This window comes from Bos mutus, chromosome 13 (genome assembly GCF_027580195.1).
Source record: "Bos mutus isolate GX-2022 chromosome 13, NWIPB_WYAK_1.1, whole genome shotgun sequence".
Classification (NCBI taxonomy): domain Eukaryota; kingdom Metazoa; phylum Chordata; class Mammalia; order Artiodactyla; family Bovidae; genus Bos; species Bos mutus.
The window spans coordinates 44,361,754-44,379,591 of record NC_091629.1 but is presented as its reverse complement, the minus strand read 5'-3'; the positions used below and the strand labels follow the sequence as shown (position 1 = coordinate 44,379,591).

At 38.5% G+C, this 17,838-nt stretch overlaps 1 protein-coding gene and 1 pseudogene across 1 annotated transcript in view; one reads left to right on the top strand and one right to left on the bottom strand.

Annotated features, from left to right (window-relative positions):
- RAD21L1 (RAD21 cohesin complex component like 1) overlaps positions 1-17,085 on the top strand; it is a 49,159-nt gene extending 32,074 nt beyond the window's left edge. Inside the window, exons 10-15 of the mRNA XM_070381521.1 lie at positions 109-335; positions 567-666; positions 1,495-1,619; positions 4,785-4,877; positions 8,926-9,003; positions 15,613-17,085. Of these exons, the coding sequence (XP_070237622.1) occupies positions 109-335; positions 567-666; positions 1,495-1,619; positions 4,785-4,877; positions 8,926-9,003; positions 15,613-15,801 (812 nt within the window). The 3' untranslated portion in view covers positions 15,802-17,085. The remainder of the gene's footprint in view (positions 1-108; positions 336-566; positions 667-1,494; positions 1,620-4,784; positions 4,878-8,925; positions 9,004-15,612) is intronic.
- LOC106701018 (small ribosomal subunit protein eS27-like) lies at positions 13,387-13,540 on the bottom strand (annotated as a pseudogene).
- Positions 17,086-17,838: the final 753 nt, after the last annotated feature.

Below are 17,838 nucleotides of genomic sequence, written 5' to 3'. Positions count from 1 at the left end.
ACCAAGGCAACTCTGTAGGGTTAGACATTTCTTAGATATGCAGTGCCTAGAATATCATTTTACAGAGCTGTACAACCTATCACATTTGTACATATTTCTTATATTTAGATATTGCTGAAAAAAGAAAAGGCAAAAACAGGAAATTGCTCATAGATCCAGTCAAGGAGATCAGTAGCAAAATTATGCATAGACAGCTTACTTCCTTTACGGACACACTCATGGTTTTGGAACTTGCACCTCCTACCCAAAGATTGATGATGTGGAAGCAAAAGGGAGGAGCAGATATACTTCTGTCAACTGCTGCCCAGGATTTGACTCATGCTGAACTGAAAATGGTAACAGCTTCCATACTTTTACATGGGTGCAATGTTTGATGATAAATAAATACATATTTATATTCATATATGCAACAATTTAAGCCCGTGAAAAAACACCCCCTTACTTTTGAATTAATTTGCTCGATGTATGTACATGAATTATAGTTTTTACTTTTTAGCATATGTGCTTGTATTTTGTTGAATTGCTTTACTTGTACAAAAAATGAGGAAAAGTGTATATTTTTACAGTTGTTTACAAAATGCTTTGTGTCCTCTGGCTTTAAACTTGGAAGAAAATTGATACAGAAGGAGTCAGTAAAGGAAGAAATGGGAAGCAAAAACATATTAGGTGAGACATCCTAATTTTGTTGGTGTTGAAGGGAATGTTGTAAAAAGAAAAATGTGATTTTACATTTCAAAATAAAGATGGAACCTAATTCCATATTCCCAAATGTAAATGCTCTTAGAAGAATACTTGAACTTAAAAGAAATTGTTAAATCAGCATTGCATTTTTCTATGTGCAAATTAATTTTTGTCCAACAAACCACCTTAAAAAGATGAAGTGTATATACTATGTGGGCTATTCTTAATCTCACCCTTTCCCACCTCCCCTACCCTCATAGGCAGTACTCACAAGCCTTTGATAAAGAAAATTTTTATATCTAGTAGGATAATATATCAGTTTAAGACAACTAACCTGAGAAATCACTTGATAAGAATAGCATTTAAACAATACAGTTAACCTGAAACAAGACATTTCTATCCCCCAGAAAAGACATGAAATGTTAATAATTATTATTGTGACTATTATAAAGGAATAATAAAACCAACTTATTATTGTGGTGAGTGAACTCCTGCTTCCTGGAGGCATTAAAATCTGCTGAACAATATACCAAGATGGGCTTGAATTATCCATGTTGTCTTGAGAGTTGAATGTGTGGGAGCGAGTGTGGAGGAGATAGTTGATGGAACATGGCAGTAGAGGTGATAAAGAGGCAAATGAGGGGAAAGGGAAATAAATATGTGAGACTTGGGGTGCTATCAGAAAGCTTGTGCATCCTTAAATTCGTGGATTCTAAGTTGTCTGTCAAAACTTTTCTTTTGCAAAAGCCATATTCCAGTTTTAAGTTTGAAAGAAACTTTCGTGAAATCTTTTTTACTTCCTTAACAATTCAGAGACCTCCATGATGGAAGAGCCAAATTTCCTGCAAGAGTTAAGTCAACCTAAAACTTGGAAGGAAGTGACTGATGGATCAAAATGTAGTTCTCATGAGAATACCAATAAAAACATTAACTCTGATGTAAGTTAATCAAAGAGAATCATAAAAATATTATCTTCCTGACATATATAGTGAAAGAAAATTGAGATTCTGGTATATCTTCTTACATTTATAGTTTATATTTCATCTTATGTTATTCTATATCTTCCTTGTATGCAGCAATACTGCAGGGTAATACGTAATTTCCATCCAAAACAGTTTTTCTAGAAGTTTAAGATATTATAGTAAATCACAAGATAAGTAGTTTCATACTGAAATAGTATTTTGCATGGTACACTGAATAAATTATTATCTGTGAACCTGGTCATATGCTAAGGCCTCACATTCAGTATATCAAGGAATTCTTAAAAACTCTAGACAATACACCTATTAAAAAGAAATACGCCCATGTTTTCTTCTATTCATAAATTCACCCTCCTATCTCTATGAATAATATGTGTTAGATCCATGAATTACCTTGGTCTTGAATCTGAAGTGAAAGTGAAAGTCACTCATTCATGTCCGACTCTTTGTGACCCCATCGACTATATAGTCCATGGAATTCTCCAGGTCAGAATACTAGAGTGGGTAGCCATTCCCTTCTCCAGGGGATCTTCCCAACCCAGGGATCAAACCCAGATCTCCAACATTGCAGGCAGATTCTTTACCAGCTGAGCCATCAGGGAAGCCCAAGAAGACTGGAATGGGTAGTCTATCCCTTCTCCATGGGATCTTCCTGACCCAAGAATTGAACTGGGATCTCCTGCATTGTAGGTGGATTCTTAACCAGCTGAGCTACCAGGGAAGCCCAGTCTTGAATCTGAAAGAATATCTAAAGATCCGTTACCAATAAAATTATTTTTAATTTCTATTTGAAAAACATAGTTATTAAAAACATAGTTTTAAACAATGTGCTTTCCAGTATTTTCCCAGTGTCACTTTCAGTTCAGTTCAGTCACTCAGTCATGTCCGACTCTTTGCGACCCCACAGACTGCAGCACACCAGGCTTCCCTGTCCATCATGAACTCCCAGAGTTTGCTCAAACTCATGTCCATTGAGTGGTGATGCCATCCAACCATCTCATCCTCTTGTCGTCCCCTTCTCCTCTGGCCTTCAATCTTTCCCAGCATCAGGGTCTTCTCCAAGGAGGCAGTTCTTCACATCAGGTGGCCAAAGTATTGGAGTTTCAGCTTCAGCATCGGTCCTTCCAATGAATATTGAGGACTGATTTCCTTTAGGATTGACTGGTTGGATCTTCTTGCAGTCCAAGGGACCCTCAAGAGTTTTCTCCACCACCACAGTTCTAAAGCATCAATTCTTCAGTGCTCAGCTTTCTTTAAAGAAAGAGGATGAGATGGCTGGATGGCATCACTGACTTGATGGACGTGAGTCTGAGTGAACTCCAGGAATTGGTGATGGACAGGGAGGCCTGGCATGCTGTGATTCATGGGGTCGCAAAGAGTCGGACACAACTGAACAACTGAGCTGAACTGAACTGAAAATGTGTAATATTCACAGAAATTAAAAGGGAAAACATGATAGGGCTCCACAAACAAGTATATTAAAGAATCAAATGCAACCCATTATACTCATGCAAAGAGTACATCATGAGAAACGCTGGGCTGAAAGAAGCACAATCTGGAATCAAGATTGCCAGGAGAAATATCAATAACCTCAGATAGGCAGATGACACCACCCTTATGGCAGAAAGTGAAAAAGAACTAAAAAGCCTCTTGATGAAAGTGAAAGTGGAGAGTGAAAAAGTTGGCTTAAAGCTCAACATTCAGAAAATGAAGATCATGGCATCTGGTCCCATCACTTCATGGGAAATAGATGGGGAAACAGTGTCAGATTTTATTTTGGGGGGCTCCAAAATCACTGCAGATGGTGATTGCAGCCATGAAATTAAAAGACGCTTACTCCTTGGAAGGAAAGTTATGACCAACCTAGATAGCATATTCAAAAGCAGAGACATTACTTTGCCAACAAAGGTCTGTCTAGTCAAGGCTATGGTTTTTCCAGTGGTCATGTATGGATGTGAGAGTTGGACTGTGAAGAAAGCTGAGCGCCGAAGAATTGATGCTTTTGAACTGTGGTGTTGGAGAAGACTCTTGAGAGTCCCTTGGACTGCAAGAAGATCCAACCAGTCCATTCTGAAGGAGATGAGCCCTGGGATTTCTTTGGAAGGAATGATGCTAAAGCTGAAACTCCAGTACTTTGGCCACCTCATGTGAAGAGTTGACTCATTGGAAAAGACTCTAATGCTGGGAGGGATTGGGGGCAGGAGGAGAAGGGGACAACAGAGGATGAGATGGCTGGATGGTATCACTGACTCAATGGATGTGAGTCTGAGTGAACTCCGGGAGTTGGTGATGGACAGGGAGGCCTGGCGTGCTGTGATTCATGGGGTCACAAAGAGTCAGACACGACTGAGTGACTGAACTGAACTGAACTGAAAGTGAAAAGTCAATTAAACTATACCGTAGGAAGCTTTTAACTTAGTCACCATCATAGATGCCAGTTGGGGAATGGAGCTTGGAGACAGGTTGAAGATGAAAAGGGGGCCAGCAGCTTCTATAGTGATGAGAAAGGAGCAATGGGGAATGGAGGATTTCTCTTCTTCCACTTCCCTTCCAGTGGACACAGTTTTTCTTCCCTCTTGCCATTGGCAGCTCCAGCAGCAGTGACAAGAATCCTGTCATAGCCCTAAGAAGGGATATTAATATCGCTTCTCCCATTCTCGTTCCCTCTGCTTACAGTTCTTCCTCTGCCACCTGGTTCTGGCATGAAATTAAAGGTAGGGGACTAGGGCAAAGACAGACTGTTTCAAAAGAAATGGTCTCAGATGCACAGCAGCAGAGACTTTTGATATGAAGTCTGTGGTAGTGATAGAAATAGGCGGGAAAAAGATATTGGAGGAATAAGAATATAAGATATAATATAGAATATAGGAATAAGATATAGGAGGAAAAAAGCAATGAGGGCAGAACATGCAAGTTCTTCATGTGTGGGAGGCATAAAGAAAATAGGAATATTTAAGTCTGGGATATTTCAGAAATGATATTTTGAGAATGCAGATAGTATTTTCAACTAGTTTTAGAAATGAGCATCCATGTGATTAAATCATTTAACAAAATGAGATTGTTCCTGTGATGACTACTACTACTGTGATGACTTACCTATATTTCCCTAATTTGCTTTAGCAGGATATTGTTGAAATGGTGTCTTCAGCTGCTGAGGAATCATCTTTAATGAATGCCATCTTGGCACAGGAAATTGAAAATTGTCCAATGGAATTGGTAAATAGATGTATAGTCTTGAGGATGTTCTTTAAAACTTTGTTCCTAAACAGTTAGCACCTTATTTACCCCAAAATTATTTTTAGCTGTAATGTTACTTTCTAAAATTACAGTTTAAATTTGTGATCTTAACAAAGATGTGTATGATTAGCTTGACAGAGCATATGTAGAATTGCTTTGATCTTTTATTCTTTCTTTGATTTATTTTGAAATTTCAAATAATGTTTTAAAAGATATGAGATTTTTATGCTTATCAAATGTAGTCCTGGTTAAAATGTTGATAGTCATTTTTTTAAGTTATTAAAACATCTCTAAAGAAACAGAGCTGTATCATGGGGTATGCCTTAAGACATTTGAAATTTTATTTTTCAAATGAAAAAATGTTCTGACTTCTAGAGATCAGAAAAAGGGAATGGTCTTTACTGACCATTTCCCATTCCTGACTGTATTTCTTATCTGTTCACCATTTGTAGAAATAAAATAAGAATGGGATTGAAGGTTAAAGCATAAACTTCGGGTAAAGGAATACAAAGTTCAAAGGGCATGGTCTGCACAGAGGACCACAAGTCCATAGCAAACGCTGAGCTAATGTCGGACTCACCTGACTCCACAGAGATTACTGTCACCTTTCTATAATCCCTGTCCTACAGTGCTGAAGGCATTTTTAAGATTGTAATAAATTTTGACAAAAAGTTTCTTAGTAAATAATATTGAAGCACCTAGTAATGCCTAATATTAGTTTGTTTTTAGATAAATTATCTGTATAATGAGTTCCAAGACTATTAAATTGTTTTTTTTTTTATATGACTGAATTCTCTGGATAATCTAGGACAGAATAAATACCTGAAATTTTTACCTGAAGTGTCCAAACAGCTGAGCCAGAAGACAACTGAGTCACTTTCACCTTTCTCTTTGCTTCTCAGTTCACTTCAGTTCAGTTGCTCAGTCGTGTCCAACTCTTTGTGACCCCATGAATCACAGCATGCCAGGCCTCCCTGTCCATCACCAGCTCCTGGAGTCTACCCAAACCCATGTACATCGAGTCGGTGATGCCATCCAGCCATCTCATCCTCTTGTCGTCCCCTTCTCCTCCTGCCCCTAATCCTTCCCAGCATTAGGGTCTTTTCTAATGAGTCAACTCGACGCATGAGGTGGCCAAAGTATTGGAGTTTCAGCTTCAACATTAGTCCTTCCAATGAATACCCAGGACTGATCTCCTTTAGGATGGACTGGTTGGATCTTCTTGCAGTCCAAGGGACTCTCAAGAGTCTTCTTCAACACCACAGTTCAAAAGCATCAATTCTTCGGCGCTCAGCTTTCTTCACCGTCCAACTCTCACATCCATACATGACCACTGCAAAAACCATAGCCTTGACTAGACGGACCTTTGTTTTGCAAAGTAACGTCTCTGCTTTTAAATATGCTGTCTAGGTTGGTCATAACTTTCCTTCCAAGAAGTAAGCATCTTTTAATTTCATGGCTGCAGTCATCATCTGCAGTGATTTTGGAGCCCCAAAAAATAAAGTCTGACACTGTTTCCACTGTTTCCCCATCTATTTCCCATGAAGTGATGGGACCAGATGCCATGATCTTTGTTTTCTGAATGCTGAGCTTTAAGCCAACTTTTTCACTCTCCTCTTTCACTTTCATCAAGAGGCTTTTGAGTTCTTCTTCACTTTCTGCCATAAGGGTGGTGTCATCTGCATATCTGAGGTTATTGATATTTCTCCCAGCAATCTTGATTCCAGCTTGTGCTTCTTCCAGCCCAGCATTTCTCATGATGTACTCTGCATATAAGTTAAATAAGCAGGGTGACAATATACAGCCTTGACGTACTCCTTTTCCTATATGGAACCAGTCTGTTGTTCCATGTTTAGTTCTAACTGTTGCTTCCTGACCTGCATACAGGTTTCTCAAGAGACAGGTCAGATAGTCTGGTATTCCCATCTCTTTAAGAATTTTCCCACAGTTTATTGTGATCTACACAGTCAAAGGCTTTGGCGTAGTCAGTAAAGCAGAAATAGATGCTTTTCTGGAACTCTCTTGCTTTTTCCATGATCCAGCAAATGTTGGCAATTTGATCTCTGGTTCCTCTGCCTTTTCTAAAACCAGCTTGAACATCTGGAAGTTCACAGTTCACGTATTGCTGAAGCCTGGCTTGGAAAATTTTGAGCATTACTTTACTAGCGTGTGAGATGAGCGCAATTGTGTGGTAGTTCGAGCATTCTTTGGCATTGCCTTTGTTTGGGATTGGAATGAAAACTGACCTTTTCCAGTCCTGTGGCCACTGCTGAGTTTTCCAAATTTACTGGCATACTGAGTGCAGCACTTTCACAGCATCATCTTTCAGGATTTGAAAGAGCTCAACTGGAATTCCATCACCTCCACTAGCTTTGTTCATAGTGATGCTTTCTAAGGCCCACTTGACTTCACATTCCAGGATGTCTGGCTCTAGGTGAGTGATCACAGCATTGTGATTATCTGGGTCTTGAAGATCTTTTTTGTACAGTTCTTCTGTTTTTTGTTTGTTTGTTTTTGTACAGTTCTTCTTTGCTTCTAGACACGGGTTATTTTTACATATGGTCAAGAAAACCACAACACAGCACAAGTTCAGCTGTTTTAATAATCAACTAGGCTTTCCACACTATGGACTCAGCTGTAGGGTATCCAGATAGCTCAAGTAGACAGACTTCAGCAAAGTGCACAGACTATTTTTTCTGAGGCTTTTCCTGGTTAGTTTAGTTGTACAATATAGGTGAAACTGCAGTCTCATGGATCTTTAACAAGGAGTTGGGCCGTTACTTTTCACATTTGAAAAATAGCTTTTGTGTATTTGACAATAAAATACAACATTAGTAATTGGGTGAACTAATTTATCCCAGAATCAACCAGGAATAAACATAAACATTTTACCTAGAAGAATTTAGAAAACTCTACAGAATAATATTGACCATATTTTCAGATCAGTCTCTTTGGCATGTAAGAAAGGATGCTGTATAGGCAGAACCAGGAAGCCAGTGCAGCTGGCAGGAATGGGGACTTGGCAGTCCCTTTAGCCTTAGATGATTTAAAATATCATATAGGATATTCTGAAGCTTTCTGAAGTCATCTTGGAGTCGATGAAATTGAAAGCACTGTTAGGAAGTGTCTGGGCTCCAGAGGTATACGTGAAAGCTTGACAAACAGTGGAGCTGTGATAAGGGTAACACAGAAGCTGTTAGGTTGCATGATAACAGAGATAACATAGGAAAAATTATAAAGTATTAATAGGTCAGATCTGTGCCGCTTGCCCATCCCCACCCCCAAACCCTTTATAGGCATGCTTTTTTATCAGACTTATCAGCACCTTTCCTATGTTCAGTTCTGTTCTCAGTTTGTAAGTTGTTAGTTGGTAAGGAGACTTAGAGTGAGTTCCTGTGAAGGGATTTCAAGTTTATAATTTTTAAATATTATGGTGTTTCTGCAAGTGACTAAAAACTGAAAAGAAGATTGAAAAGTTGGATCTATTTACATAATGTGAAAGGCAGTGTGTTGATCTTTTTTTTGACAAGGCATCCTTGAAATCTGAAAGGTTCCTAACCCAATTGGACACAACTCACTAAACATCAGTTATTGTTAGAACCTTTATATCACCAGATAAATTCAAATAAAGATCTTTATAATGCAGTTCTTCTCTAACTTTATGTTTACTCCTGTCATCTGAGTTCAGATTGACCAGAGCTGGGAGAGTCCTAGCCAAAAGTGGTCATCTTTACCTTTAAAAGTAAGGGTACAATGCCTGGGATGCATCACCAATACAGATGCAGAATCTCCTACTCTGGAGCCCCTTGTCAGAAGATAGCCTGGGAGCATAGATATCAGCCTATAAAAACTGAGCTGTACCTGTTTGTTGGTCTTATTCTCTCAACTGCAGATGATAACCTCCTTATTTGGCAGGACCCCATGTTACGGTTGTGTGTCTTGTGTTTCTTTCTACACTATGGTTGGCAGATAGTAAACAGTCAATAAATTTTGATTAAAGGAAATATTTTATCAATTTTTCAAACAGGAGTCATGGGGGAATGAACAAAATATTGAGGCAGAAAGATGGAATCTAAGAATACTTCAGATGTTACATAGTTTGCAGGTAAGACTTGGTAGGGTTTATCAACACTGTTTTTAGTTTTAAAAATAAAAAGTTGAGTTCAATCCTCTAGATATTAATAAAAATGAAACCATTTTCACTGTGTTCTTGTTGAGGCCAAATTACTCTATAGTGAAATGTATTGTAAGCTGTATACCCAGGGCTAAGTATGAGTTTGTTTTTGGTGCCCATATGCTGTAATCAATTCTTACCCATATGCATGTCCCTAGACATCTATGCTATGTCTCATTCTTGTGTTTAGCAGGCTGTCAACTAATTCTCAATATGTAATTAAATTTATAACAGTTTAAGAACAAAACAGATAATTTCAAAATTTAACATATTTTTGTCAAAATAATTCACGCTTAGTCACCCAGTCGTGTCCGACTCTTTGCAACCCCATGGACTGTAGCCTGCCAGGCTCCTCTGTCCATGGGATTTTTTTCCAGGTAAGAATATTGGAGTAGGTTGCCATTTCCACCTCCAGGGAATCTTCTTGACCCAGGAATCAAACTACTGCAGGCGAATTCTTTACCACTGAGCCATTAAGGAAGCCCCATCCATGCGTATAATTTTGAAAGTTCAGTATACTATGCTGTAAGGCTGAAAGGGAAACACAGAAGTCTTTTGTCCTATCCCCTCCTTATCCCTAAATTCTGCTTTCCAGAGGAAATTGAACTATTTCTTTTAGATTTATATCTATACTTCTAATTACAAGTTCTTACTCCTCTATCCTAATATTTCAGCTTTACATTTTATCTGCTGAGTTCTTTCAACAGAAAATGAAAATTTAACTTAGTTATATCTCCCCAACCCCAGTCTATCTTCAGCACAGTATTCAGCCGTTCAGTTCAGTTCAGTCGCTCAGTCGTGTCCGACTCTTTGAGACCCCATGAATCACAGCACGCCAGGCCTCCCTGTCCATCACCAACTCCTGGAGTTCACTCAGACTCACGTCCATTGAGTCAGTGATACCATCCAGCCATCTCATTCTCTGTCGTGCCCTTCTCATCCTGCCCCCAATCCCTCCCAACATCAGAGTCTTTTCCAATGAGTCAACTCTTCACATGAGGTGGCCAAAGTACTGGAGTTTCAGCTTTAGCATCATTCCTTCCAAAGAAATCCCAGGGCTCATCTCCTTCAGAATGGACTGGTTGGATCTTCTTGCAGTCCAAGGGACTCTCAAGAGTCTTCTCCAACACCACAGTTCAAAAGCATCAGTTCCTTGGTGCTCAGCTTTCTTTATAGTACAACTCTCACATCCATACATGACTACTGGAAAAACCATAGCTTTGACTAGACAGACCTTTGTTGGCAAAGTGATGTCTCTGCTTTTTAATGTGCTGTCTAGGTTGGTCATAACTTTTCTTCCAAGGATCAAGCATCTTTTAATTTCATGGCTGCAGTCACCATCTGCAGTGATTTTGGAGCCCAAGAAAATAAAGTCTTTCATTGTTTCCCCATCTATTTCCCATGAAGTGATGGGACCAGATGCCATGATCTTCGTTTTCTGAATGCTGAGCTTTAAGCCAATTTTTTCTCTCTCAGCTTTCACTTTCATCAAGAGGCTCTTTAGTTCTTCTTCACTTCCTGCCATAAGGGTGGTGTCATCTGCATATCTGAAGTTATTGATATTTCTCCCAGCAATCTTGATTCCAGCTGGTGCTTCATCCAGCCCAGCATTTCTCATGATGTAGGCAATGGCACCCCACTCCAGTACTCTTGCCTGGAAAATCCCATGGACAGAGGAGCTTGGTAGGCTGCAGTCTATGGGGTCGCTAATAGTCTGACACGACTGAGCGACTTCACTTTCACTTTTCACTTTCATGCATTGGAGAAGGAAATGGCAACCCACTCCAGTGTTCTTGCCTGGAGAATCCCAGGGACGAGGGAGCCTGCTGGGCTGCTGTCTATGGGGTCGCATAGAGTCAGACACGACTGAAGCGACTTAGCAGCAGCAGCAGCAGCAGCACTCTGCATATAAATTAAATAAGCAGAGTGACAATATACAGCCTTGACATACTCCTTTCCTGATTTGGAACCAGTCTGTTGTTCCATGTTCAGTTCTAACTGTTGCTTCCTGACCTGCATACAGATTTCTCAGGAGGCAGGTCAGGTGGTCTGGTATTCCCATCTCTTGAAGAATTTTTCACAGTTTGTTGTGATCCACACAGTCAAGGGCTTTGGCATAGCCAGTAAAGCAGAAGTAAATGTTTTTCTGGAACTCTCTTGCTTTTTCGATGATCCAACGGATGTTGGCAATTTCATCTCTGGTTCCTCTGCCTTTTCTAAAACCAGCTTGAACATCTGGAAGTTCAGGGTTCACGTACTGTTGAAGCCTGACTTGGAGAATTTTGAGCATTACTTTACTAGCGTGTGAGATGAGTGCAATTGTGCGGTAGTTTGAGCATTCTTTGGCATTGCCTTTCTTTGGGATTGGAATGAAAACTGAACTTTTCTAATCCTGTGGCCACTGCTGAGTTTTTCAACTTTGCTGGTGTAATGAGTGCAGCACTTTCACAGCATTATCTTTTAGGATTTGAAATAGCTCAACTGGAATTCCATCACCTCCACTAGCTTTGCTCCTAGAGATGCTTCCTAAGACTCACTTGACTTTGGGTTTCAGGATGTCTGGCTTTAGGTGAATGATCACACCATCGTGATTATCTGGGTCATGAAGATCTTTTTTGTACAGTTCTTTTGAGTATTCTTGCCACCTCTTCTTAATATCTTCTGCTTCTGTTAGGTCCATACCATTTCTGTCCTTTATTGAGCCCATCTTTGCATGAAATGTTCCCTTGGTATCTCTAATTTTCTTGAAGAGATCTCTAGTCTTTCCCATTCTATTGTTTTCCTCTATTTCTTTGCATTGATTACTGAGGAAGCTTTCTTATCTCTCCTTGCTGTTCTTTGGAACTCTGCATTCAAATGGGTGTTATCTTTCCTTTTCTCCTTTGCCTTTCGCTTGTCTTCTTTTCACAGCTATTTGTAAGGCCTCCTCAGACAACCATTTTGCCTTTTTGCATTTCTTTTTCTTGGGGATGGTCTTGATCCCTGACCCCTGTACAATGTCATGAACCTACATCCATAGTTCTTTATTGCTCTAGAAGATTTCTTCAGCTTTATCCTCATTTTTATTGAACTTCTTTGTTTTCCAGGAGTTTTTTTCTCAGTTATTATTTTGTTTTATTAATAATTTTATTATTAACTATTTTATTTTTAAATTATTTTATTTTATAGCATCTGAACAGCTACCCACTCCAGTATTCTAGCTTGGAGAATTCCATGGACTGTATAGTCCATGGGGTCACAAAGAGTTGGATACTACCGAGTGACTTTCACAATCTATTTATTTATATTTAATAGTTTTATTGAAGTATGATTAACATAACAATAAACCATACCTATTTTAAAATATACAGTTAGATAAATTTTGACGTATTTATGGAAACTCTCACCACAGTCAAGATAGTGAACATATCTACAATCTCCAGAAGTTTCTTTGTGTTTCTTGATAATCCTTTGTCTCATCTCCCCCACTGGTCCCCCTCCCCCAGCCCCCAGCAACCATTGATCTGTTTTCTCTCAAAAGCATCCTAATCATTTTTTGTGGATGGTGTCTTCTCTTAATTTTCAGAGGTTATAGCTTTCTCCTACTGCCCTCACTGTCTGTTTCCTTAGTAATTCTCTTGGATATTAGAAATTTTATCCAAGTGTTTAATAGATCTTTGGTTTTTATTTAAGAATGAGACACCAAAAAGCTGATTGGAGGTTATATAAGCATGGGTGGGGCTTATAGACTTGTTGTCTTCATAGCGAGATAATTTTGGGTGTCCCCACCCCCGCCAATACGTACGCACACAGATGTCATTATCTATAGAATCTTTTTCCTTGGAATGGTCTATTTTTGCATGGTCAAATCTACCATCTAGAAGATATAAGCATGACGTCCATGGTTGAGGAAACAAAAGGGAGTAAGGGAGAAGCTGGCAGTCTCACTGCTTAGATATTAGAATTTCCCTTAATCCCCCAGTTTGTAACACTTCTCTTCCACTATCCACAGTGCCTCGTATTCCAGGTCTAAAACCTCATGGTTGGTACCTCCAGAAAGACAACTTTCTGCCTCCTGCTAGGGTTCAGGACTAATGGTCTCCTGGTTCTGTGAGGTGGTGTGGTAAACCTGAGGGTCTAATTGTTTTCAAGTAGCCTTTTAAGGAATTCTCATGTTTTTAACTTCACACTTCATTTCCAGCTTATGACATACTGCTGCCTATAATCACTGATCTTTTCCTAGGTTTTCTTTCATTTAGGGATTTTGTTTCTGTTTTGTTCAAATGTGTTTGTTGGGATGGTCTCCCACTCATCTTGATTTTGGATTCTTTGGTGCTACTTCTGTCTGAAGCAGCATCCTTCAGTAAGCCTTGCTTTTATTCCTGTAGGGTGTCAAGGACAAGGAGCAGCCAACACACAAAACCACTAGTGTTTGTGCACAGCTAGAGCTGGTGGTGATTTTATAGTATCCTGGGCATTTCACATCCATAGAGTAGGAACTGGGGCTCTGGACCATGTGCTTCTTCTCATGTTTCCTCTTCTCCTTTTTTGGAGAAGGATGAAGGTGATCCTTTGCAAGAGGTATCATAGGGGAGGTTTTCACTGCTGGAAATGCTCCTTTTTTCCACATTTTTCATGTTTTATTGTACTTACACTCAAATTTCACCATTAAATACTGAGCATAAGTATATGCTGGCCTTATGTCCAGATTTTTGAAATGCAAAGGTAAATTGATGAATGGCTTTAACAATGTGATATATTAGACACTGTAAAATATATTAAACAATTAGAGAATCTAGAAGGAAAGTAAAATTCTGTCTATATACATTTACCCATTTAGTGGCATAAATAAACTCTATAGGGAAAGGACGACAGATATGAAGCTTTTAGTTGCAGTTGGAGGAAAAATCCATTCGGGACTGAACTGAGAGGTCCTTGGTTGCTAACAGAATCTCCCCTGACTTCAGAATTTAAACAAACTAGTGAGTTTTTTGATTGGTATCCAAAAACCACTGAATTGTGTAAAATCCCTATTAGTCATGAGAAACAGAAGGAACAAGATTGATTAAGGAATTGGTACATGCCAATTTGAGTCATTGGGTCTGGCCAGTCAAAAGTGAGCAGAGCTGGCTAGAGGCTGAAAATCCATTGGATGTTGCAGTTCGCTCATCTCAGTCTAGAGGTTACTACATTCCTCAAAAATTCTTGTTCTCCAAATAAGTTCCTTAAATGCTTTCCATAAGCAGGGTCTAGGTTCTGTATCTCAAATTGTCTTGCCTTTTGCTGGTTCTCCTCTCTGCTGGCATTTAGGTTTCAGCTTTCTCTAAGTCTGGTAAGTCTTCCACTTTGTATTTCTCTTCTTCATTTCTTTACCTTTATTTTAGAGGAGCTCTTGGAGGAAACAGAATAATCCTCTCAGGGTGTTTGTCAAAAGGGTTCTTAAAATTTACAAGGCTGTCCCTGCTCTCTCCCTGGGGAAAACCACCCAATCCACATCTTGTCTCCTCAAGAGAGGGAATAAATGAAGGCTTGGCATGCTATCTCAAAGGCTGCTGACACTGTGCTATGCTACTCCTTTGGTTGAGATTAAAGTATGATAAAATATTTAACTTGTCAATTTTTTAAAAGTTAGTGTTGGTTGCTCAGTTGTATCTGACTCTTTGTGACCCCATGGACTGTAGCCCACCAGGCTCATCTCTCCATTAAATTCTCCAGGCAAGAATACTGGAGTGGGTAGTCATTCCCTTCTCCAGGAGATCTTCCAGAGCCAGGGATTGAATCTGTGTCTCATGCATTACAGGCAGATTCTTTACCATCTGAGCCATGAGTTAAATGTTATGGACTAGCAAACAAACAAACAAAAAAGACCTTTGTATATGGTCTTTTTAAAAATGCTTCACAGCTACCAAATTAGTACAATATTCACAGGGATACTGGCCAGTATTCACCATAGTATTTCTAACTAAAACACAACACTCCTTCTCTAGAAATCTGATTCCAAGTGCAGTCTAATCAAATACTTCATTGTACGTCAGTTTTTCAAGTAGATTCACAGGTGTCCTGTAGTGAACCAATGTCTTTTTAATCTGTGCAAAGAAACTGGGAGATATTTATTTAGTCATATTCCCCTGCCATTACACTTACACTAGAGTTGTTTAGTTAACTCCACCCTGCAGTACCTATAAAACAAGGCTGACAGGCTGATAATCATTGTTTTTGAAGATTCCCAGGGTCCTGTGGACTTTTTTCTGCCTCAAAGTCTCAATTAATTGCACTTTTCCCAGGAGCCATTTATGTTAACATCAATAGACCTAACATTTGTATAACACATTGAAATTTGTATAACACTTTAGAGTTCTTTTGCGTGTATTTTGTCAATGAACCAAGCTGTGCTCAATGACCTGTTTTTTTATGTTTCCTAATAAATCATTTGCATTTCTCCATTTAAGAATTTCAGTCACTTATCAAAAATACCAATATTTATTATTCATTATACATCCACAGCCTGCTTTGTTCCTAATGATCTTATTTCCCTTTCCTCTTTTATAATTGTTTTCCCAGGAATCCAACAAGATGGGAATGCAGTACTTTAGTCTGATGAAGCTCTGCAGAAATAGTGACCGGAAACAAACTGCTGCCAAATTTTATAGCTTTCTTATGCTAAAAAAACATCAGGCTATTGAGCTGAGCCAGAGTGCTCCCTATGCAGATATTATAGCTACAGTGGGACCAATGTTCCATAAAATGTGAAGGAAATCCAGAACATGCAGATTTATGTCATCATTGGAATTTCTGTATAGATTGTTCAGTTTAACGCAGAAGCTGTCTGGAAGCAGCTGAAGGTCTTATCCATTTCATAGATAAGTTGAGCTCATATTTCATAGATAGATAGGTTGAGCCCATATTTCCTCTTTGTAAATTCAGAATAATCATAGGCATAATTAGAAACCTATATGCTTCCAGAAATAACTGTAGCTAAGTAATATTTTTAACTTAGTTGACTTGAATGCATATCATTTACCATTTCCTTGGCTTGAATGTTGTATTTAGGATACATTTTAAAAATACTTTATGTCTTCAAGGATTTTTATAAAGTGGATTATTTATTAAATTTTATAACTTAATAAATATTAGTAATTAATAATTAACACTTTCTTATTTCTCCACAACAATAATTTATTTGATTATAATGCATATCACTCTTGGTTTTATATAATGCCCTGGCTTTTAATCTAATATCTTAATCGAAGAGTTATAAAATTTTTCTTAGTCTCAAATTATATGAGTCTAATATAATATGGCTTTAGTCTATAGTTCATGCAACCTGTTTATTTACTATTAATGATTATTATGGCTGTCATTTATGTATCAGCAAAACTAACATTAGAAAAAATTAATGGATGCTTATTCAACATGTTGTTTTCAGCTATAATTCAAGTGAAGGTAACTAAAATAAATGTTCTTTATATGGTGTATACTGAGCATTTTTGACATTAAAACCAAAGTTTTTCTTTCTTAGTTGAAGTTTGAGTTAAGAGATTTTCATGTAATGCTCTGTGAGCTCCATACTATTGTATCTGGAATTATGCTACAGACTAAATTCTAAATGGCCCCTTTGAATGTATTAACTATAAGTTTTAGATGTCAAAATTCCCTTTTTAAAAATTTCCTTTAATTTTTAATTGACACAGGAAAGATTGACTTTTTTATTTTAGTGCACAGTTCAATGAATTTTACAGGTATAGATTCCTGTGAGCACCATCAGAACCAGGGTACCAAAAAAATCCCTTGTACTAACCCTTTGTAGTCACACCCTTCCCCCATTCTAACTCCTGGTAACTACTCTTCTACATGACTATAGTTTTATCTTTTTAAGAATGTCATACAAATGGAACTATATAGTAAGTAACCTTTTTTCAGACTGACTTCTTGCATTCCATCTTTGAGATTAGTACAAATTATAGCATGTATCAGGAGTTCAATCCTATGTATTGTTAAGTAGCAGTCTGTTGTCTGGATATACCACAGTTTATGTATCCATTTACCCCCTGAAAGACATTTATATTGTTTAACAATTAAAAATAGAGCTGCTGCATATACCTGTGTACAGTTTTTGTATGAATATAAGTTTCTAATTTTCTAAGGTAAATATCTAGGCCTCGGTCGTATGGCCAGTGCATGTTTAACTTTATAAGAAACTAACAAATTATTTTCCAGATGTACCTTTCTGCATTCCTATTAGCAATGTATGTGAGTTCCAGTTGACTTTTTGTTTACTTTTTTATTTTGAGATAACTGTAGGTTCACATGAACTTGTGAAAAACAATACAGATCCTGTATACTCTTCATCCAGTTTCCCCAGTGGTAACATCTTACATACTTATAGTACAGTATCAGGGACACTGACATTGATACAGTCTGCTCACCTGATTCATGTCTCACCAGTTTTACATGTGCTCATTTGTTTGTGTGTGTTTAGAATGAATGTGTTCGCTCAGTCGTGTCCAACTCTTTGCGACCCCATGGACTGTAGCCCACCAGGCTCCTCAGTCTATGGGATTTTCCAGGCAAGAGTACTGGAGTGGGTTGCCATTTCCTTCTCCAGGGGATCTTCCCAACCCAGGGATCGAACCCAGGTCCCCTGCACTGCAGGCAGACGCTTTACCGTCTGAGCCACCTGTGTGTGTTTAGTTCTATGCAATTGTACTACATAGATGGCTTCATGTGACCACCACCACAGTCAAGAAATAGAACAGTTCTTTCACAGGAATGACCTGATACTTTTTT